We start from the raw sequence: 22,746 nt of genomic DNA, 5'->3' as shown, positions 1-22,746 counted from the left end.
CCGAAATGTTTTTCAATCCGGTCATGAGTAGTTCGACTGTTCCTATCGACCCCACGTTTCATCCATCCCTTTTTCCCCTTTCCCTTTTCCGGTTGAAAACGTCATGAGTCCATGCGCCCTGGATTCCGCCCTAAATCTACATCAGCCTGGAATATGAAAATATTAATAGAAATGCAATTGTCCGTTAGAAACTCCGATAAGTTATAACTACATATTATTTAACTCTGTAAGCGGATACCGGGGTAAACAGATACACCAATTAAGTCAGAAAGATATGGATAAAAGCCCAATAATCAGAATCCGAAGACGGAAGGAAGGAAGTGTACTCCGTAGTGTTCCAGTCGAGTCCAGTCGAGTCCAATTGAGTCCATGAGGAAATATATGATTGGTTCAATGATATGAGTGGATCCAGCCCAACACGACGTTGGTTGGGGGTATTGATGGTACCTACAATCACCATAGTAGATAGCGTTAAAATGATGTACCTGGTTGGGACTGCACGGACCAAAAACCTGGTGGGGCCAAACTCATTCCCAGCGTTAGTAACTCACCAAAAAAAAATTGCTGAGTACTACTTGTACATCACGAAACCCCGGAAATCATTGGGTTTAATTTTTGGGTTTTTTAATTAATTCTCATTTCTCTCTTACTTCTCACTGGGCTTCAAATTGGTGGCTCTCTTTCTAAAACTTGGTGAGTTGAAATACTTCCCAGTTAAGCCAGCTTGACAATGCAGACACACCTGCAACCTCCGCTTGCAGAAAGTTACCGCTCACTGTTTTTGCTTGGCTGCAACTGCCGAATCCCCCGAATCTTGGGCTCATTTGCTGATGATCACAAGCAACAGATTCTTGCCCTCCGTGACTAGCCACCGTCCGGAACTTCCTGTATATTACTTTCTTAGCAGCAGCGCTGTTTAATACTCCGACACAACTTATCCTCCTTCCACCCCCGCTGTATGGTCGTTGAGTCGGCCTAATTGATCGAATACATCATGGGCGTCCCCAACGGTAACTCGTCAGCAAACGGCAACAATGTCTATGCCAAAGAATCCATTCCTTCACATTTCATCGGTGGCAACAACTTGGATGTCGCGCCTCCAAGTGCCGTCAAGGACTTCGTGGCAAACCATGGAGGTCACTCCGTGATCAGCTCGGTGAGTAACCAATTCAATCCAATCCGAACACGATGAAGAAGCATTGGATGCAAGGAAACTCGAGATTGTTGAATTCCAAAATCCGGAACTGACAAGCGGATTCTTTTTTTTCTAGGTGCTGATCGCCAACAACGGTATCGCCGCCGTTAAGGAGATCCGTTCGGTGCGTAAATGGGCTTACGAGACCTTTGGCAACGAGCGCGCAATCCAGTTCACCGTGATGGCTACTCCCGAGGATTTGCACGCCAACGCCGATTACATTCGCATGGCCGATCAATACGTCGAGGTGCCGGGTGGCACAAATAATAATAATTATGCCAACGTCGAGCTGATCGTCGATGTGGCAGAGCGTATGGATGTCCACGCCGTGTGGGCTGGCTGGGGTCACGCTTCCGAGAACCCTCGGTTACCCGAGTCGTTGGCGGCGTCGCCGAAGAAGATTATCTTCATTGGTCCCCCCGCCTCGGCCATGCGCTCCCTGGGAGACAAGATTTCCTCCACCATTGTCGCACAGCATGCCGGAGTCCCTTGTATCCCGTGGTCCGGAACTGGTGTCGATGAGGTGGAGGTCGATGACAAGGGCATTGTGACCGTGAAGGACGAGGTCTACGCCAAGGGCTGCACATATTCCCCGCAGGAGGGTCTGGAAAAGGCCAAGCAGATTGGTTTCCCCGTTATGGTCAAGGCCTCCGAGGGTGGTGGTGGTAAGGGTATTCGCAAGGTCGACAATGAGGAGGACTTTATTTCTCTTTACAACGCGGCCGCAAACGAGATCCCCGGATCGCCCATCTTTATCATGAAGCTGGCTGGAAATGCTCGCCACTTGGAGGTGCAACTGCTGGCCGATCAGTACGGTAACAACATCTCGCTCTTCGGTCGTGATTGTTCCGTGCAGCGTCGTCACCAGAAGATCATTGAGGAGGCTCCCGTTACCATTGCCAAGCAGCCTACTTTCCAGGCTATGGAGAAGGCCGCTGTCAGCCTAGGTCGCCTGGTGGGTTACGTCTCCGCTGGTACCGTCGAGTACTTGTACTCGCACGCCGATGACAAGTTCTACTTCCTCGAGTTGAACCCCCGTCTTCAGGTCGAGCATCCCACCACTGAGATGGTGTCTGGTGTCAACCTGCCCGCTGCTCAGCTCCAGATTGCCATGGGTATTCCTCTGCACCGTGTCCGCGATATTCGTCTACTCTACGGCGTTGACCCCAACACCCACTCCGAGATCGACTTCGATTTCTCCAGCGAGGAGAGCTTCCAGACTCAGCGCCGACCCCAGCCCAAGGGTCACACCACCGCTTGCCGTATCACCTCTGAGGACCCCGGCGAGGGCTTCAAGCCTTCCAGCGGTACTATGCACGAGCTGAACTTCCGTAGTTCCTCCAACGTCTGGGGTTACTTCTCCGTCGGTACCGCCGGTGGAATTCACAGTTTCTCCGACAGTCAGTTCGGTCACATCTTCGCTTACGGTGAGAACCGATCTGCCTCGCGGAAGCACATGGTTGTGGCGCTTAAGGAATTGAGTATTCGTGGTGATTTCCGTACCACTGTCGAGTACCTGATCAAGCTGCTCGAGACTCCTGCCTTTGAGGACAACACCATCACCACTGGATGGTTGGATCAGCTGATCTCGAACAAGCTGACTGCTGAGCGTCCGGACCCCATCGTTGCTGTTATTTGCGGTGCCGTCACCAAGGCGCACCTCGCCAGCGAGGAGGGTATTGAGGAATACCGTAAGGGCCTTGAGAAGGGTCAGGTCTCCTCCAAGGAGGTTCTGAAGACCGTCTTCCCCGTTGACTTCATCTACGAGGGTGCCCGCTACAAGTTCACTGCCACCCGTGCAGGCCTTGACAGCTACCACCTGTTCATCAATGGTTCCAAGTGCTCGGTTGGTGTGCGTGCCCTGGCTGACGGTGGTCTTCTCGTTCTGCTGGACGGCCGCAGTCACAACGTTTACTGGAAGGAGGAGCCCGCTGCCACTCGTCTCAGTGTGGACGGCAAGACTTGCCTTCTGGAGCAGGAGAACGATCCTACTCAGCTCCGCACTCCTTCTCCTGGTAAGCTGGTCAAGTTTACCGTTGAGAACGGTGAGCATGTCCGTGCTGGCCAGCCTTACGCCGAGGTTGAGGTTATGAAGATGTACATGCCCCTCATTGCCCAGGAGGATGGTATGGTGCAGCTCATCAAGCAGCCTGGTGCTACCCTTCAGGCTGGAGATATCCTCGGAATTCTCGCTCTGGATGACCCCTCTCGTGTCAAGCACGCTACTCCCTTCGCTGGACAGCTGCCTGAGCTTGGATCGCCTACTGTGGTCGGTACCAAGGCCCCCCAGCGCTTCACCTTGCTCTACTCTATTCTGGATAACATTCTCCGTGGTTTCGACAACCAGGTCATCATGGGTACTACACTGAAGGAGCTCGTTGAGGTTCTTCGCAACCCTGATCTTCCTTACGGAGAGTGGACCGCTCAATCCTCGGCCCTGCACTCGCGTATTCCCCAGAAGCTCGATGCTCAGATGGAGGCTGTTGTTGAGAAGGCTCGCGCCCGTCATGCCGAGTTCCCCGCTAAGCAGCTCCAGAAGACTATTATCCGCTTCATTGAGGACAATGTCAACCCCGCTGACGCTGATATCCTGCGCGGTACTCTTCTGCCCCTGGTTCAGGTCATCAACAAGTTTATCGATGGTCTGAAGGTGAATGAGTACAATGTCTTCATTGGTCTCCTTGAGCAGTACTACGAGGTCGAGAAGCTCTTCTCCACCGGTACCAAGCGCGACGAGGATGTTATTCTCAAGCTCCGTGAGGAGAACAAGGATGACATCACCAAGGTTGTCCACACCGTTCTTTCCCACAGCCGCGTTGGCTCCAAGAACAACCTGATCCTGGCTATCTTGGACATGTACCGCCCCAACCAGCCCGAGGTTGGCAATGTGGCTCCCCACTTCAAGCCCATCTTGAAGAAGTTGACTGATCTTGAGGCTCGCGCCACTGCCAAGGTCACTCTCAAGGCCCGTGAGGTTCTCATCCAGTGCGCTATGCCTTCCCTGGAGGAGCGCCTGACCCAGATGGAGCACATCCTGCGGTCTTCCGTTGTTGAGTCCCGCTACGGTGAGACTGGCTGGGAGCACCGTCAGCCTGAGTTCGCTGCCCTGAAGGAGGTTGTCGATTCGAAGTACACTGTTTTCGATGTGCTTCCTCGCTTCTTCGTACACCAGGACCCTTGGGTTACCCTTGCTGCTCTGGAGGTCTACGTCCGCCGTGCCTACCGTGCCTACACCTTGAAGGGTATTGACTACAGTGCTGCCTCTGCGGAGACTCCCTACCTGTCTTGGGACTTCACCTTGAGCAAGGTCGGCAACCAGGCCGAGTTTGGTTCTGTGACCACTCAGCCCTCTGCTCCCGGCACTCCTACTGCCGAGATCGCTAGCCCCTTCAAGCGCATCAACTCCATCAGTGAGATGTCCTACTTGGCAAATGATCCCTCCGGTGACCCCATTCGCAAGGGAGTTATCGTCCCTGTCCAGTACCTGGAGGATGCTGAGGAGTGCCTGGCTAGAGCCCTTGAGGTCTTCCCCCGTGCGCCGCTCAAGGCTGTCGGTGGTAACGGCCTGATCGCCAACCTGGAGGGCAAGCGTCGTCCCACTGTGAAGCTTGAGAACGACAGCGAGCTCACCGGTGTCTGCAACATCGCCATCCGCGACGTTGAGAACCTGGACGACACTGAGCTTGTTTCCCAGATGGAGAAACTGCTTGCCAACTGCAAGGATGAGCTGCTTGCCCGCCGTATTCGTCGCATCACTTTCATTTGTGGCAAGAAGGGTGTGTACCCCGGTTACTTCACCTTCCGTGGCCCGAACTACGAGGAGGATGTCAGTATCCGTCACAACGAGCCGGCTCTGGCCTTCCAGCTTGAGCTCGCTCGTCTGTCCAAGTTCAAGATCTCCCCCGTCTTCACCGAGAACCGTAACATCCACGTTTACGAGGCTATTGGAAAGGGCCCTGAAAATGACAAGGCTGTTGACAAGCGTTACTTCGTTCGCGCTGTCGTCCGTCCGGGTCGTCTCCGCGATGACATCCCTACTGCCGAGTACCTGATCTCGGAGGCTGATCGCCTGATGACTGACATTCTGGATGCCCTCGAGATCATTGGTAACAACAACTCTGATCTTAACCACATCTTCATCAACTTCTCTCCCGTCTTCAACCTCGAGCCTGTCGATGTTGAGCAGGCCCTGGCTGGCTTCCTCGACCGCTTCGGTCGCCGCCTGTGGCGTCTGCGTGTCACCGGTGCTGAGATCCGTATTCTCTGCACCGACCCTACCACTGGAATGGCCTACCCCCTGCGTGTCATCATCAGCAACACCTACGGATTCATCATCCAGGTCGAGCTCTACATTGAGCGCAAGTCCGAGAAGGGCGAGTGGATCTTCCAGAGCATTGGCGGTACCACCAAGCTTGGCTCCATGCACCTGCGTCCGGTGTCTACTCCTTACCCTACCAAGGAGTGGCTGCAGCCCAAGCGTTACAAGGCTCACCTTATGGGAACTCAGTATGTGTACGATTTCCCTGAGCTCTTCCGCCAGGCCTTCCAGAACAGCTGGACCAAGGCCCTCGAGACTATTCCTTCTTTGTCTTCCCAGCGCCCCCCTGTTGGCGAGTGCATCGACTACAGCGAGCTTGTGCTTGATGACACCGACAACCTGGTTGAGGTCTCCCGTGAGCCCGGTACCAACACTCACGGTATGGTCGGATGGATTGTCACTGCCCGCACCCCCGAGTACCCTCGTGGTCGTCGCTTCATCATTGTCGCCAACGACATCACCTTCCAGATTGGTTCGTTCGGTCCTCAGGAGGACAAGTTCTTCCACAAGTGTACTGAGCTGGCTCGCAAACTTGGTATTCCCCGTATCTACCTGTCTGCTAACTCTGGTGCTCGTATCGGTATTGCTGATGAACTGATTCCCTTCTTCTCCGTTGCCTGGAATGATCCTGCCAAGCCTGAGGCTGGCTTCAAGTACCTCTACCTCACCCCCGAGGTCAAGAAGCGCCTCGACGCTAGCAAGAAGAAGGAGGTTATCACTGAGCTTATCCACGAGGACGGTGAGGAGCGTCACAAGATCACCACCGTTATCGGTGCTAAGGACGGTCTTGGTGTCGAGTGTCTCAAGGGCTCCGGTCTCATTGCCGGTGCCACTTCCAAGGCTTACGAGGACATCTTCACCATCACCCTGGTTACTTGCCGCTCCGTCGGTATCGGTGCCTACCTGGTCCGTCTTGGTCAGCGTGCCATCCAGGTTGAGGGCCAGCCCATCATTCTGACTGGTGCTCCGGCTATCAACAAGCTGCTCGGTCGTGAGGTCTACACCTCCAACCTACAGCTTGGTGGCACCCAGATCATGTACAAGAACGGTGTTTCTCACATGACTGCCACTGATGACTTCGAGGGTGTGCAGAAGATTGTTGAGTGGATGTCCTTTGTTCCCGACAAGAAGGGTGCCCCCGTTCCTATTCGTCCCTGGTCTGACACCTGGGACCGTGACATCTCTTACTTCCCTCCCTCCGACAAGCAGGCCTACGATGTCCGCTGGCTCATTGCTGGTAAGCAGGAAGAGGAAGGCTTCCTTCCGGGTCTGTTCGATAAGGATTCCTTCGAGGAGGCGCTTGGTGGCTGGGCCCGGACCGTCGTTGTTGGTCGTGCTCGTCTTGGCGGTATCCCCATGGGTGTCATCGCTGTTGAGTCGCGCTCGGTTGAGAACGTTACTCCTGCTGACCCTGCCAACCCTGACTCCATGGAGATGATCGTACAGGAGGCTGGTGGTGTGTGGTACCCCAACTCGGCGTACAAGACTGCCCAGGCTCTCCGTGACTTCAACAACGGTGAGCAGCTGCCTGTCATGATTTTGGCCAACTGGAGAGGTTTCTCTGGTGGTCAGCGTGATATGTACAACGAGGTTCTCAAGTACGGTTCTTACATTGTCGATGCCCTCGTCAAGTACGAGCAGCCCGTCTTCGTGTACATTCCTCCCTTCGGTGAGCTCCGTGGTGGATCCTGGGTCGTTGTTGACCCTACCATCAACCCCGAGCAGATGGAGATGTACGCTGATGAGGATGCTCGTGGTGGTGTTCTCGAGCCCGAGGGTATCGTTGGTATCAAGTTCCGCCGTGACAAGCAGCTTGAGACCATGGCCCGTCTTGACCCCACCTACGGCGATCTCCGCCGTTCTCTGGACGACAAGTCCCTTACCAACGAGCAGCTCTCCGAGATCAAGGTTAAGATGGCCGCCCGCGAGGATCTGCTTCTGCCCGTCTACATGCAGATCGCCCTCCAGTTCGCCGACCTGCACGACCGCGCCGGCCGCATGGAGGCCAAGGACACCATCCGCCAGGCTCTCAAGTGGCAAAACGCCCGTCGCTTCTTCTACTGGCGTCTGCGCCGCCGTCTCAGCGAGGAGCTCATCGTCAAGCGCATGGTGACCGCTTCTCCCTCTCCCACTCCCCGCACCGCCTCCGCTGGTGCTATCCCCGTCACTGGTGCTACCAACGCCACCGTCGATTCCCCCCGCGCCATCCACCTCAAGAACCTCCGCGCCTGGACCGGTCTCTTGGACGATGAGCTCGAGCACGACGACCAAAAGGTCGCCCTCTGGTACGAGGAGAACAAGAAGCTTGTCCAGTCCAAGGTCGAGGCCCTTCGTACCGAGGGTGTCGCTTCCGAGGTTGCCCAGCTTCTCATCGGAAACAAGGAGGGTGGTCTCCTTGGTGTGCAGCAAGTTCTCTCTATGCTTCCTGTTGAGGAGCGTGAGTCTGTGCTGAAGTACCTCGCCTCCGCGTAAATGTGGAAACAAATGGAAACGAAATAGAGTTGTCTACCTTCATGACTTGATGTTGATCTGATTCTTGTTTGTTTAAGCTTATTGCGCATGGGTATTTGTTCGGTTTTTCTTTATCACGTTTATGAGTTATATTTTTGTATCGGTATCTAATTGATCTTATTGAATGTCATTTCAACCAGGAACTTCCAATGTAATTCTCCTTAAATAATCTCCTAGTATCTCTAAGTCTCTACCAACTCCACCCCTCTGCCACCTACATACAACACAACAACCATCCATACTTGAACTTGATTTCCACCTACACCCAAATGCCTTCCCTTGCCACAGGGATCAGCCAAGACCGAAGGAAGAACAGTGAGCTATCCACCGAACAAAGGTCAGCCATCATCTACGCCCGCCAGGAGGGAGTTTCCGCCACAAAGCTAGCCCAGGTTTTCAAATGCAGCCGCGGCACGATCTACAAGACAGTAAAACGCTTCCAAGAAACTAAAGGCCTCTGATCACGTTCAAGAAGTGGCCGCCCCGAAGAGATCAGCAAACGAGATCAGCAATATCTCCACCTCAGAGCTCGTCGACACCCTTCATGGACATACTCAGAGCTAAGTACCGTGCTACCGCAGTTCCATTCCCGATCGACAGTTAAGTGCGTCCTGAAGCGCTTTGGGATTACTCGATATGTTAAGGAGACTTCGATTAATGGATTCGCGAGGAAACATGCTAGTTCGAGGAAAACGAAAATTGCACTTGGTGGGAAGGATGTGGCCGGGAATGCAGCAGCATCATATCTGCTACTCAGTGAACTCATTCCTGTCGATATTTTGTTCAGATGCATCTCATTCGTGGCCTGTGGTCTTGTGCGTCGTTTGAATTTGTTAATCTTGCGCCTCATGTTTCTCACAGTCGGCTATTCATTTTCGATTGTTACTCCTCTACTTAGTTTTCACCATCTCTTGACTAGCGGGGCTAGAGCAGAATACTCCATTTGTCTAGAGTGCTCCACAAGGGCAGTACTGTGAATAATGAATTACTTTATCATGTATGGTCTCTACTTTCTGACTAAATCAATCATACGCTAAGTGTCTATCACCTCAATCTGACATACTATTCAAACGGCATTTAGTCTAAGCCCGTGCATTCGCATATAAGTATAGGGAAACCTAATTTAAAAGGGAAAACCTATACCGAGCCTGAAAGATCTCGAGGTCTCAAAGCTGGGTTCATGAGGCCCAGCTCTTTCGATCGTAGACGAGTTACGGGCACGGCCATTCCCTTTCACCCAAGTTGTTCTCTTGCTGTAATGAAATCCGTTAGTTCTTGCATCTGAAGGCCCTGTATGAGCATATAATTCGACTGGGGCTTCTGTGTGAATTAATCAGCTCTGCAATTGAGTCTCCAAGCCTCGTCACATATATGTCAATAACTTACTCCTTACGTGTGGTTTGGGCCAACAAGGCTGTTCGTATCCAATCCGAGTCAGAGCTATTTTCAATGAAGCTCACTGCAGATCACGTACACCCTATGCAAACTCAGTTGTACTCTGATCACTCAAGAAGGTGAGACACTTACACCCTGTATATTTCAATCAAGTCAGCTGCCTTTTTCATTAGTCCATCTGAGGAATAGGTCAATGACTGACACCCTATTCATCACATTATACATCAATCAACTTGTATTTTGAAACAGGGAATTCACGTATGACTTCATTAGCGTACCAATTTATCATATTCGTCGGGCGGTTCCGAATTCTTAGGTCCCTATTTGTATAAATCAATCTAAGTCAGCTGCCGGGTGTATGAATGCATCCGTCAAGCATAGGTCAATTTGAACGGACACCCTGCTCATCGTAATAAAGTCAGCTTATATTTTTGTAACAATGGAACGTATATTTATGATCTCCCTTTGCGCACCCGTTTATCCCAAAACTCGGGCGGTTCCGGATCCTCAGGTCCCTATTTGTATATATCAATCGAAGTCAGCTGCCAGACTCATGGATGCCTGGGTCAAGCATAGGTCAATCTGAACGGACACTCTGCTCATCATAGTAGATTTAGCTTGTATTTCATGAACGATGGAACTCATATATCATTCTTTTAATGCGTACATACCAGTTTATCCGAAAATGGGGGCCACGGAGGCTCAAGGAACTATTTATCAACGTAAGTCAAGCTGCAATCTTCATCAATCCATTAGTGGAGCATAGGTAGATTACTAACACCATTAGCCTGATCATAAAAGTGCGATTAGCTCATGTTTCATAACCGCAGAATCAACGAATTGTCTCTATTAGCATACCGTCATCTCATCAGGCGTCGGGGCTGCTACCACGAAGATGGCAAAGACAGCCACAAAAATGATGCTCCAAATATTCATGTCGATTTCTGTAGGATTTTTGTGTTGAAAATAGGGTTAAGCAAGGTCGGGCAGGAAATTACTTAGACGTAATGTAAGCTTTGACAAGATGCAGAAAGCTACTATTTATAGCCAGAATGAAAGTGGCATTTTGAAAATTGAATCAGATGTAAATGGGGAAACTTGATACACATGTGCCGAGAAAAGGAAACGGCAAGGCACATCGTACACCATGCTTCATTGTGCTATAGGCCCATTGAAATACCTGCAACGTGGTTGTGACAGGTGCATTTTGGAGAGAGCGGGTGTGATGAACGAAAAGACTGCCGACATTGCAAAGCCACTGTTCCCATAGATTGATTCGTATCATGGATATTTGCAGAAGGTACCACTAGAATGACTTATTTGTAATTTCAAGCCAAGTGCGAGGCTTTAAATGTGACCGGGACAGGAAGCCTTTGGTTAAGGACGTGCTGGTGAAGAACTATCAGGCTTGGGATTGGCCGTTCTTCACCAGGGCTCTAAAGTCACCGAAAGTGAAAGACAGATGCTAGTTTTGGTGCTGATTGTTGATCTTGCATATAATTACCACCGTATATAGGCTTTTCGGCTTCACTCTTTGAGGGCTCCGGGCTTAAAGATGGGGAAGGAATCCGGAATAAGCCGAAATAAATATATGTAAATAAATGCCTATGCATTCTCAAGAACCCGAGACCTTGAACGGCTGCATATAGAGAAGTGATGACAAAAATTAAGTTCAAATTCCCATGATTGATTCTATGACCCACATGACTAGTTCTCACGCAAGACTAGTTTCAAAATTTACTATTCAAGTGTTCTCAGCCCTATAAATTGGTAAGAATCGACACCTCGACTCTCACAGAGCTCAGCTCTATGAGATCACATTAGTCACGGATTAACGGTTGCCTACGGGATTCACAGGTTGCAATTATGTTTCACAAAATGTGCTGATTAGCAGCAGGGTTACATCTACGCGCCATGTGTGTCGTGTCTGTACCAATTTCCAGGGGAATACTCCGCATTCAGGGACCAGGCAGCAGAGTTATTCACCGAAGTTGGGGCTTTTGACCTACTTCACTGCATTAGATCCTTCATGGGAATTCAATCGATTACATCTTATGAGTAGCTTCGTCCTCAAAACAGGCACTTGTAACAATAATCTAGGTCAATTGGCTGAGCTCCTGAACTTTCAAATTAAACATGAGAAAAAAACGCTATTACACATCAGGAAATAAAGATCAACAATATCCCGGGCTTCTACAGTCCAGACGATCTGTCAAACATGATGAACAGTTTAAATGCCACAGTAACCTCATTTAAACCACCAAGGAATACACCTAGGGAGTGGTCAGAAAGGAAGCAGGTCTAGGGAGTACCTTGTCATACATAATCTAGCACGGTCGAGCATAGCCTGACTCCATCTGACTCGGAGTAACCATGTGGGCCGGAGTAGGGATCGGAGTGATTGGATAAGCCAGCGGAGCAGGCTTCTGAACCTGAACAGGATCACCCTGGTCCGGATAGGTCCATTCTGTTAAAGGCGGTAGCTGGAAGCCCCTCTGATTGATCTGTTTCTCTTCCTTTTTCCGATCTCGGCGTATCCTGATGAGGACTGAAATAATGATGATGATGACAGCGAAAATCACGATAGGGATGAGGATTACTTTGAGGAGAAGTTTCACTATCCCCATGATGTCGATATGATGTACTGAATTGGGGAAGGAAAAAGGGCCAGGAAGATTCAGAAAGTGATATACATTGTGCTTAGAGTGTTGCTGGTCTCGGGGTATGGCCACAATCTTATATTCTAAGGAGAACCTCATCTCAACTCAGTAAAATCAAGCACTTGAATCTCGTGGAATGTAATGCTGACTCTGGCGGTTATGCTCGTGAGTTGGTTGGGTGGGCAGGGTACTGATCTATCGACAATTGGTGCGATGTCCGTGTCACCCTCTAGGACCATAATTAGATGACCAATTAAGTGGCCCAAGGGATGGAGAGTTGGGGTAGAATGGCTATTAATGGTGAAGCTGATGTTCCATGTTCAGCTTCAGCCCTATAGGGCTTTTGTCATTGTGCTTCCTGCTGCAGGGTGGAGGATTGCGGTGCGGGATTAATGCATGATCGACTTTTCGTAATGCTTGAGAGCAGGTGACATTGGTCGGGAATCAGACCAACACGATGGCAACCGCCGAAGTTGTGACTCATAAGCACTTGAAAGGAGGGGTAGTTTTGGTTTGATTTATATCAGTCACAAAACTCTCGCCAACAGTTTAAGGAAGACACTTGGGCATCATTCAGAGCATGAAAACTCTCCATATAATTGCACAAATGATCTCTCTCACATTCCACAGAAAGCCATTTTGGTTTCTCTATATGCCTGACAATAGCTGTCTTGCAGGCTTCCCACCTCGATCACCACCCACAATCCATTTGAAAAGACTTTTCTGTGGAAATCATGGGAACTGGAACATGATCTGCATTTCGAGAGGAACGGAAGAAGGAAAGGCAGGGAAGGAGAGAACTAACTTGGTAAGCAAGCGCTGAATTTTCTTGCCTGCTTTTTTCCTTGTACAGATAAGGCGTGAAAGAAGTGAGAAAGAGATATTCTTGCTACGCTGCAGGCATAAAGGGTAGATCAGGCTAACTTAGTTCGTTTCGTCCCAATCGGGACTAGTTTCAGATTCATGGTAGAGAGTGCGTCTTACTCTCGTCCTTTTGTCCTCAATACGAATGTTATCACTTTCATTCTGGCTTTATTCCTCCATATCACATAGTAATTTGAAAGCTTCTACCTGTCTCTCAATAGATATCCTTCACTGAAAGCTCAACCAGTGTACAGGACCAGCACGAGCCTTCCGCTTACCTAACAACCTGAACACGACTGACTTACCCCTCCTTTTACATCTTATTCGTTGTCACCAGTCTTGATCAGAGGATCCAGGTTTTGAAATATGTCTTCTTCAACAAAAAGTCCCACTCTAATATCAGAACTCAAGGAAAGCCACGTTCAAGTGCCTTGGTGTGACGAATATGAAAGGATGATAAATGGAATGAAGTCTGTCTCTTGGACACCAGCCCTGATAAGTCTTATATAATTGACAAATATTATATGTCTAGCTTCGCGGCATCCAGGTCCAAGGAGCTTCGCGATTTTAAAATCATAACACTGCAAAAGCTCAATGATTTCAATGACCAAGCAATTCCCGAGGGCAGCACGCTAGAATCATTGAAGATACGTCGCATGGCCGTAGCCAAAGGTCTACTTGGCCAGCTTGGTGAGGGAGCTAATATTGAGCCACCTTTTTTTGTGGGATGGGGCTGTAATGTATTTATCGGAGATGGTGTTTACATTAACCGTGAGTAAGTTGACCCCTTCTAATTGAAGGTGACTACTTCCATCCTTCCTCTAGGGTTTTACTGACTTGGAGTGCCATAATATTTCATAGAGTATCACTATATGATAACACACTTATTCGCATTGGCGACCGCGTCCTTTTAGGACCAGGTGTGTGTATTTGTACAGGTACGCATCAGAGTGCCGCCAAAGACCGAAAAGAAGCTAGTGGGACCTCCTTTGCTCGACCGATAATTATAGAGTCGGACTGTTGGATTGGGGCACGCGCCACAATTTTGGATGGGGTACGTATTGGAGCAGGTGCAACCATCGCAGCAGGAGCTGTGGTCACACAAGATGTTGAACCTGGATGCCTTTTCGGTGGAGTACCTGCCAAGTTTATTCGCAGACTGGATTGAACATTTTATCTTTAAAACCACATTATGTATCTCAGATGAATGCGATTCCAAGTACATATAACCATAGGGTGTGGAGAACGGGGTTTATGTCCATTCAACCGTACTATATAAGCCACGTACAGTATTTCACGCGGCCAATTCTCCATACCCCCTCAGCAACCCGAGGGCCAGTTTGTTTTCCCTGATTACGTACTACTCTCTGCGTCTATAGCGACTCAAGTCCAAACAGAAAGCCAGAAGAATAATGCCAAAAGAAAGGAAAACCGGTGACCATAAGCTAATCTTGCTTGCAAAAACTACTCCTCCATACATGCCAAGAAGACCCATTTCAAATGGAACTAACCTTTTGTTTGCTGCGCCAATGCATGGAATTGAGAGAATAGCCATCATGCTAGAAGCCAGCATGCAAGTGGCGTCGCCATATGCTTGACCAGTACACAAACGCACAAAGCCGAGAAGATGAAGCGCACCGTAGAAGAGTCCAGTTCCGATGAAAGAGAGTAGACCTGTACGCATTGAAGAGGGGAACGCTCGTTGGCTGTACGCTCTGACGACGCACGAATCGGATATACTCAGCAAAACCCACCACAACCGAAGGTCGCCCTCGGCGAGCAGTGGATCCCTCGACAAAGGTCAAAAGTGAGAGATGTGTAAGTGCGTCCATTCTGTAACTAGTGCTAAGTTCGTATTAATATACCCTTTTCCTTACGGGACGGAATGTGACCCGTAAGGGTATGGTAATCCGTAGAAGGGGCCAGTTCTCCCCACTACAGCATGTACATGACTATGCCTCCGATCGAAGTCAAGAGTGAGATGGCTAGGGCCGTGTTTGTTTGAAACTCTAAATTGAAAGGCTGGGCGGATCCCGTGCGGATGTATGCAGCTAGGCTTGTCAGAAGCCACGTAGTATAGAGCAGAGCATAGAGAGTTTGGTCTGACTTCGCTTGAAAGTGATCCATTAGTTTTCACTTTCATGTATACACTTGTCTCTGTGACTGCAGATGCATGTCGCGCCCGCGAATACTACTAGTAATTCGCATTATACACCGGTATGTACCCAGGTATCCAATCATGATGATTATCTGGGAGATATTGGCGCCCGAGTTATTAATGCCTTGGTGATGTGTGGTTATGCATCACTGACGCAGTTGAGAACAATACATTAGAAAGTGAGATTTCCTTTGACCTGTCATATCTAGCTGCATGGTCAAGTTTCAGCCAGCTGTGATTCAAATATGTGTTTAATCACAGCTCATGCTATGCGCCCCACTTCCGGCGATCCTCTTCAGCCAGCCACATTCATTATACTTCGTCACACCGCCGCAAGACACAAGAAAAGCAATTTTCTTATGTAACAGAGCAATTGTGATCGTCATGAGGATTCGTGCAGATTCCATTCCCCAACGCGGGGTGTCTTCGGCTCTGGGCTGCGGGTTTGTGGGCACCCTCCATTTATTATTTCGTCTCGAATTTCGCTGACTTCATAAAATTCAATTCTCGCAGCTTCAATCTTCTCAAACATGACTGTACCTACACAAGACCGACCCAATGATGTTTACAGTTCTCCCTATTTGGTTGACTACTATAACATCGTTGCACCAAACTCGCAATCCGTTGATGATGCCTCTTTCTACTGGAAAGTTTACCAGGACTTGAAAGCTTTGCGATCACCGACCCCAGATGAACCTTTTGTCCTCATGGATGTTGGAACGGGTACAGGGCGTGTCCTTCATGATCTTGAGCGGAATGCCGTCGAGGCCAACGCCGATTTTTCCAACACCGAAGTCTTGGGTGTTGACAATGCGCAACTTATGCTCGACAAGGCGAAGAAAATTACTACAGGGCCTCTGAAGGAGCATGTTAGCTGGATCAATGGCTCTGCCCTTGATCTGGAGGCTATTATGCGGGACAGAGTGCACTCGAAGATTGATCTTCTGGTCTTCTCCATTGGGTCGATCAGCCACTTGTCTGAGGACGGTCAGCCAGAGACATTCCTCAATCAAGTCTCCAAGGTTCTACGTCCTGTGACTGGAAGGGCCTATGTTTCGATCTACGATGGCTCTCTCCTCGACAAGAAAAAGGATATCGCATTCCATCAGCCTGAGGTTGTCAAGGAGATTCAAAGCAAAACCTTTCCTCACATTGTGTACCGAGTATCGAACCATCGGGGTGATTTGGAGGGTAATTTCAAGTACATCAAATTTGATATGGAAGCTGTGAACAACGAGGATCAAACAATCTTGGAGAAGAATTATATTTCCATGAAGATGCGCCAGTGGGAGGAGGACGAACTGGTTTCTCTTTCATCCAAGACCGGAGCGACTTTTGTTGAAAGTATCAGGGGTGCCCATGAGACGTTCTATGTCTTTAGTACAGCTGCATAGAGAACAAGCACATTTTAGATTTTTTTGACAAATCAAGGGGTTTTCTTTGATTATAAAGTACTCCGAACACGTAACCTTCAAGTTTACAAATGATTCCATAGTATGTATAATCCCCGATTACCGCGGCTGACATATGCAGCTGAAAACCAGTCAAGCCAAGAATTACAGTCTGCATCCCCCTGCTTCTCCATTTCAACGTGACCTTGTCGATCGTCCACACTATATTCACTGGTCTCCTTTCCTCTTGTAACTACTTGATCTTTTGAGACTCCAGGTCATAGAAGAAGAGATTCCCTAACTTGTTGTGTAACTATCTTCAGTCCGGCCTATTTATATAATCCGGTTATTTTCCTCAGTTCTAACCCACCTGGAGCGCTTTCGCAAGCTACGAGCGTCGGGCGCATTTGTCTTAGTGGCAATGTGCCTTTCAACATTCACGGATAATTTTGTTTACGCTATGGTAGAAGCCCCCTGACTCAGAATTCCCCTGATTTTTGATACTGATAAAATATTGCTAGTATGTCAGGGTGTATCGGGGGCCGTCGTCGGTGTCTTGAGTTTTGCCATTGTTGCAGATACTGCGTCGCCTGAAAAGAGAGGGGAGTATATGCCATTCGTATCAACTTCAAACACCTGTGGAATGATTTCCGGTCCCGTCATAGGAGGCCTGCTGTATGTATCCCACTCCAGCTGATTTTTATGGGGAGATTTGCTTATCAAAGTACAGGTTCGACCACTTTGGAGCACACGGGGCTTTCGCGTTTCCAGCTTTTATGCTATTATGCGACATCATACTGCGTATAATGATCATTGAGAAAGGTAATCAAGAGAGGCTGACAGTGGTTCGGCCGATTCATGTTTTGAAGATCGTCGCTAATCTTCTGATAGATCAAGATGAACCTCTGTCGCCTCTGGCTGGAGAAGAGGCGACATCACTGCCCCCGAAGGATTATAATCAAGCATCTCTGCGGCTTCGCGAATTTTACGATGTACGATTTCTCACTGCGGTGATAACCCAGATCACAATATCCTCTATCTTTGCCGCATTAGAGACAGTATGTTATGTATTCTTGTTGTTCCTGCGAGCTTCCTCGTCTAACAGCATTTCAGACTATCCCAATATTCACCATGGAAACATATAACTGGTCCTCGACAAATGCGGGTCCAATTTTTTTGGGGATATCTCTTCCAAGTTTCCTCAGCATCCCAATGAGCAGATACGGTCGGAATTGGAGGCGCCGTCGAACCATCCATTCAGGTTCGACAATTTTTCCTTCAATATTCGATAAGCTTTAATTTACTGTGCTTCCGATCTATACACATTTCAGTTTATTTACGATATGAAATGTAAGAGAGAAGAACAAAACAGACCACCTTTTTGCATATAACATTACTCTAATATAATTTAAGTATCCCACATCATATACTGAGAGTTATACCCAGGCGCTATGTAGCCAATGCAAACTATTGAATACCTTTATTGGGCGGAACATCAAACATTACATGATTTTGACAACGGTAATATACAAGTTTATAATAAAAATTATCCAATAAAGTAATTTAGACTGTTCATTCCTATTGGGCCTTCTGTTCAGTGCTGATTTCAAATACTTTCTCAAGCTCAAAATTGTCAATGGTCTTGAAATGCTAGACAAGACATCGTAATTGAAACTTAATGAGAATCGGGATATGGGGCACCCTTTCCTGCCAGAATACGATTGCAATCATAGAATCTGACCGCAAAATGATTCTTATTGCGGTGGACCAGGTCCTGTTCTGCTAGCTTAGCCAGGGTTTTAGTAGTTTGACATAACGTTGAAAAAATATTAATTGATAACAATATGATAGTAGACTGGCAATTCTGCAGCCAAGAGGAGGTGACTTGACCGAAAGTGAGAATGCTGATTTAGGAAGAAAGAAAAATGACGCTAACAGAAAGGGAGTTGAACATGGAGCTATTTTGAACCTCGAGGGGAACTGTAACAGAAGTAAAAGACGAAGGCATGAAGACATGGTATCTCAAATTTCTCTCTAGTTTGAAATATACTAATTTCTGCATTTCCGGCATTAAATCACTTGATATTAGGAAAATGATCTTGCAACTATAGGGAGGTTAATAAGTCATTGCAAAGCTGCGGACTCTAAAGGTAGTAGGGAATCAGTAGGAAATAAATAATTCTATCTGAACTGACCGCCACATGGCCGCCGGTCAGGGGGGAAAGCAGCTAGATAAGCCGCATGGAGGCAGATGCGCTGCAACAGATTCTGATTTTCGAGAGGTATGGAGGAAGGAAGAAGAGGGGAGAGAGAAGCAAGCACTAGAAGCTCGGAGGGGGCTACATGACCTCACACTCCAACAGTTTGGTATGGCAGTAACATAATAGGATCTTGTACTTTTTTTCAAGCACTGAGCGGGTAGAAGATGATGGAATTACAAAAAATTATTTTTTGTAGCCCCACGACACGATAACTGATCTTTTGGAGGCAATGTAACTAAGAATGCGGCGCCTCGGTCGACACGTAAACGAGTCATATAAGCTGACCGGGTAGATGCGGCTGGTAATATCAAGATCAAGTAAAATATTTGTGGAGATCTTAATCGTCGAGGGAATATGAAGGTGGGTGTGGCACAAGCCGGAAGGGGGGAGGGGGGACGGAGATGTCAGCTTTTGCCCCTAAATGGAAACATGCATGCAGGGGACCCAGTCAGCTCATTATACGAGTATTTAGTTGCCTAGTAGCCATTTGGCCCCCACTGCGAGCCACTACATGATCCGCTCCTCTCTTATTGTTGAACAGTCTCACGTTTACCCACTTTTCGTGTTCCCTGAGATCGCGATCGCCGAAAGGTACAAATTTGCCCGTATAAGTGGAGTCCCCACACCGTTCCGGGTGATGGTCCGCCCGGCCCTACAGAGATACCCCCTCGAGCCGTCGCTTGATCCTGCGCGGGGTAAGATTGGAAAATTCCAGGAACTAAATCGACCTGAGTACCGACACCCAGTTCACTGTAGTACGTGTCGACCAGCCTCACAATGACTATAGCGGGCTCATTGGCTGCAGGTGTGTGGCGCAAAATCTGCACATAGGAATTAACCAGAATGAAAGAATCGCGCATCCAATACAGATGATCATGAGGAATGTTATGATGTTTCATCCGAGGGCCATGCTTTGACTTGGCGTAAAGAAACTAGCTCGTGCTATGGCTAGTATAGCGACGTATAGCAATAGGGTGGCAGATCCAATCTTCCACGAGGTGGGCGTAGGGAGGGATATACATTTTAGGCCACCAGTGCCAATTCATGAAAGTGATTGATACAGCCAATAGCCAGAGTGGGTAAGATCCTGATCTACTGCAAGCTTGAGCAATGCGTGCACACCGAAAGCTACGTGTCATAAAAAAATATGGCGTAATTCTGGTATCCAATAAAGCTGAGGACTTGCAGGTATTTGTCAACTAAAAGTCGGGTGCGACAAAAAATATGCAATTTTAAGGCATATACAGGGATGAGGAATAGTACCTTACCGTGCGTGGCCAGAAGAAGACCAAAATACACCAAAGCTAACATCTGGAGGCTCTGGAAAACCCATCATGTGAACCAAAAGATTTTCACAACAGTAAGACGATAATAAGCTTTTTGTTCATCAAAAGGGATGTGATATACGTGTCAGAGCTTGCCAGACATGGGAGAAAATCCACTGATCCGTCAAAAGACACCCTCTGCTCTGTGGCAAGGGCAAGATGCCCTGGTCGCATCTGATGAAGACTGGACGCAAGTTGAAAACATGTCCACTCGGAGGCGACTTCAGAACAAGTCTGCACAGTGTAAATATCGTAGCTGGGCGTTCTTTCTCTCCTCAATTGCAGCACCTAGGTCTAATTCGTAGAGTTGAGATAAGCCGCAAGATAAAAAGCCAATCGACAATAGCAGACCCACAGCATCTTGACCCCTTTTTTTTGGAATTTCATGTGTCCTAATCGGTTCGATTCTAAGCTTGCTTTGTCGTGTTTGCTCGACTGCCAGCGGCAAGAGTCGGATTCGATACGAGAGGAAATATCGATACTAGCGCGAAACTCAGAAGGTTCCATTTCGAATCAGCTTTGAAATACATGCGGCGTCAAGGGGAGTCAATAGCACCATTAGTCGATCTCTTTCGATATTCCGCAGCAGTATCAAATGGTCCGCAGCAGACCACAAAGGCCTTGCGGGCAAAAGTCGGGGTTGTATTCGAAAAGTGGATATGTCAGGCTATAATGATCTGGGTTCTCAAAGGGTTCGAGCGAGAAAGATCTCTTGACTCACTGGCGACGCCTGTGCAAGAAATTACAAGCCATCATTGCAAGCTCTCGACTCCATTGATTCCAAATTCATTTTCGATATGTTAAAGTCACAGCGACTGGTGTCCGGTCCTAAGAATAAGCATGCAGAGCGTCTAATCAAGCGCATCCACAGCATTGTGGACGAACTGAGCTCGCTATATCAGATCGGGATTAAAGTAAAGCTCATGCACCGTGATGATAACATGACCGCCCCGCTAGAGGGCCCGAAGAGTGGATTTTGCAATTTGGCCTTGAACTGGACTTGGACCGAAGAATTCGTCTAGGTTAGGCGTAATAAGAGAAAAAGATCTTACTGTTGCTCTATAAAAGATCGAATTAGACTGCTCCAAACCGCTGCTCAAGTCATATGAATCGATGTTTGAAAAGGTCACTTCCTTCGTCTTATATGAAATATACTGTAGAAAGATATGACATATCGTAATCTTCGACAGCCATAAAGAGAGACTTCATTTATAATACTCGAAGGAGAGAGAATATACATGAGATTGCATACCAGTTAGCGTCAGCTGCGCTCGGTGACAGAGTAGTACTAAGGCAGCGGTCAAAGTCACTTACCCTTGTACTGTGCAAAGCTTAAAACCTCGGCGGCGCGCATTGATTTCAAAGCGCGAAAAAGAAAAAAGAAATAAACTACTATCCCTGTATGTAAGTTAGATGAGGAGAAAACGGCTTACAAAATTGATGCCTTGGGCGAAAATATAACAAGCCGGTCATTTCCGTCCTGCTGCTATTTACTTCGTCTGCACTTCCGATTGAATTGCTATTGAGGACTTTTTGTTTTACTTTTACTATTACCCCTCACTTTTCTACCCGCAAACTTTTCACCAAATAGCACAATGGCCTCCTATCTTATTACCGGTACCTCGAGAGGTATTGGCCTGAAGCTTACTGAGCTTCTTATAGCCAAGCCTGCCTCAGAGGTGTCGGTTGTCTTCGCTGCTACCCGCACAGAAAGTGATGCCCTGAAACAAGTAGCGGCTAAGTCTGCTGGCCGCGTCCAGATTGTATCAATCGACGTCACGTCGGAGGAGAGCGTCAAGCAGGCTGCCAGTAAGGTTGAGCAGTCGCTAGAAGGAAAGGGCCTCGATGTTCTAATAAACAATGCTGGCATCATGAACTTCACCCCTACCGGCATTGAGACCATGTCAGTAGCCTTGGTAATCGTTTTCCTGGAGTTCCCAGCTGACTCGTGGGTATAGGACCGACCTTGAATCGACCTTCACCACTAACGTCACCAGCGCTCATCTAGTCACCAGCGCCTTTCTTCCGTTATTGAAAAAGGGCAACCTCAAGAAGGTGGCCAACATGTAAGCCATATTTCTTCCGTTCTGTATTATTTTCTAGGAAGAATCTTCTGACTACGACTAGCTCCACCACTCTCGGCTCTCTTGGGATGGCATCCACTTACTCTCTCACTCCCGTCCCCGCATACAAGATCTCCAAGGCCGCTCTCAATATGCTCACGGTGCAATATGCTCAGTCTTTCGCGGACCAGGGATTTTCCATCTTTACCCTGTCCCCTGGGGTAGGTTTTTCAACTCGTACCGGTTCCACTCACGCTGACAAACCTTGCAGTGGGTGAAGACTGATATGGGCAGTGCCTATGCCGACTTGACTGTCGATCAAAGTGCCAACGCGACTCTGGATATTGTGCTCCGCGCTGGAAAAGCGGAGAACGGTAAGTTCTTCAATGTTCTCGTGCCCGGATGGGAGAATGCCGAGGGGATCAATCAGTACGATGGTGCTCAGCCTCCATGGTAACCCAGGGCGCTTGCTACGTTCCGCATTACGACTATGAGGTGGAGCACCAACGAGCGAGATCATATCATTCATTGTGCAATACTGTGAGGGAAGCAATACAGGGCATTTGCTGAGGGTCGAAGTACATATAATTCTATAAGTGCAGACT

At 48.4% G+C, this 22,746-nt stretch overlaps 9 protein-coding genes across 9 annotated transcripts; 7 read left to right on the top strand and 2 right to left on the bottom strand.

The window, feature by feature from the left end:
- Positions 1–994: 994 nt before the first annotated feature.
- Positions 995–7,985, top strand: N7520_008887 (acetyl-CoA carboxylase ACC1; the record flags this gene model as incomplete). Its single annotated transcript, XM_057142821.1, has 2 exons — positions 995–1,156; positions 1,272–7,985. The coding sequence occupies 2 exons, from the start codon at positions 995–997 to the stop codon at positions 7,983–7,985; spliced, it is 6,876 nt and encodes a 2,291-aa protein (XP_056992109.1).
- A 308-nt stretch (positions 7,986–8,293) lies between these two features.
- N7520_008886 (transcriptional regulator family: Helix-turn-helix and Homeodomain-like HTH) lies at positions 8,294–8,485 on the top strand (the record flags this gene model as incomplete). Its single annotated transcript, XM_057142820.1, has 1 exon — positions 8,294–8,485. One exon carries the CDS (start codon positions 8,294–8,296, stop codon positions 8,483–8,485), a length of 192 nt encoding a protein of 63 aa, XP_056992108.1.
- Positions 8,486–9,235: 750 nt separating this feature from the next.
- N7520_008885 (uncharacterized protein) lies at positions 9,236–10,355 on the bottom strand (the record flags this gene model as incomplete). The annotated part of the gene is made up of 5 exons (XM_057142819.1): positions 9,236–9,277; positions 9,698–9,739; positions 9,893–9,934; positions 10,091–10,129; positions 10,278–10,355. 5 exons carry the CDS (start codon positions 10,353–10,355, stop codon positions 9,236–9,238), a joined length of 243 nt encoding a protein of 80 aa, XP_056992107.1.
- Positions 10,356–11,746: 1,391 nt separating this feature from the next.
- Positions 11,747–12,046, bottom strand: N7520_008884 (uncharacterized protein; the record flags this gene model as incomplete). Its single annotated transcript, XM_057142818.1, has 1 exon — positions 11,747–12,046. The coding sequence occupies one exon, from the start codon at positions 12,044–12,046 to the stop codon at positions 11,747–11,749; it is 300 nt and encodes a 99-aa protein (XP_056992106.1).
- Positions 12,047–13,467: 1,421 nt separating this feature from the next.
- Positions 13,468–14,087, top strand: N7520_008883 (uncharacterized protein; the record flags this gene model as incomplete). The annotated part of the gene is made up of 2 exons (XM_057142817.1): positions 13,468–13,718; positions 13,805–14,087. Coding segments are annotated over 2 exons (534 nt in total), but the record flags the coding sequence as incomplete, so codon positions are not given.
- Positions 14,088–15,631: 1,544 nt separating this feature from the next.
- N7520_008882 (class I SAM-dependent methyltransferase) lies at positions 15,632–16,495 on the top strand (the record flags this gene model as incomplete). Its single annotated transcript, XM_057142816.1, has 1 exon — positions 15,632–16,495. The coding sequence occupies one exon, from the start codon at positions 15,632–15,634 to the stop codon at positions 16,493–16,495; it is 864 nt and encodes a 287-aa protein (XP_056992104.1).
- Positions 16,496–16,913: 418 nt separating this feature from the next.
- Positions 16,914–17,791, top strand: N7520_008881 (uncharacterized protein; the record flags this gene model as incomplete). Its single annotated transcript, XM_057142815.1, has 4 exons — positions 16,914–16,955; positions 17,022–17,167; positions 17,223–17,550; positions 17,606–17,791. The coding sequence occupies 4 exons, from the start codon at positions 16,914–16,916 to the stop codon at positions 17,789–17,791; spliced, it is 702 nt and encodes a 233-aa protein (XP_056992103.1).
- Positions 17,792–20,875: 3,084 nt separating this feature from the next.
- Positions 20,876–21,100, top strand: N7520_008880 (uncharacterized protein; the record flags this gene model as incomplete). Its single annotated transcript, XM_057142814.1, has 1 exon — positions 20,876–21,100. The coding sequence occupies one exon, from the start codon at positions 20,876–20,878 to the stop codon at positions 21,098–21,100; it is 225 nt and encodes a 74-aa protein (XP_056992102.1).
- Positions 21,101–21,673: 573 nt separating this feature from the next.
- N7520_008879 (SDR family oxidoreductase) lies at positions 21,674–22,598 on the top strand (the record flags this gene model as incomplete). The annotated part of the gene is made up of 4 exons (XM_057142813.1): positions 21,674–21,981; positions 22,037–22,144; positions 22,206–22,362; positions 22,413–22,598. 4 exons carry the CDS (start codon positions 21,674–21,676, stop codon positions 22,596–22,598), a joined length of 759 nt encoding a protein of 252 aa, XP_056992101.1.
- Positions 22,599–22,746: the final 148 nt, after the last annotated feature.

Source organism: Penicillium odoratum, assembly GCF_028828045.1.
Source record: "Penicillium odoratum strain IBT 22623 chromosome Unknown utg000006l_segment0_segment0, whole genome shotgun sequence".
NCBI lineage: Eukaryota > Fungi > Ascomycota > Eurotiomycetes > Eurotiales > Aspergillaceae > Penicillium > Penicillium odoratum.
Note: the sequence above shows the minus strand (reverse complement) of the source record. Positions and strands in the feature narration are given on the sequence as shown.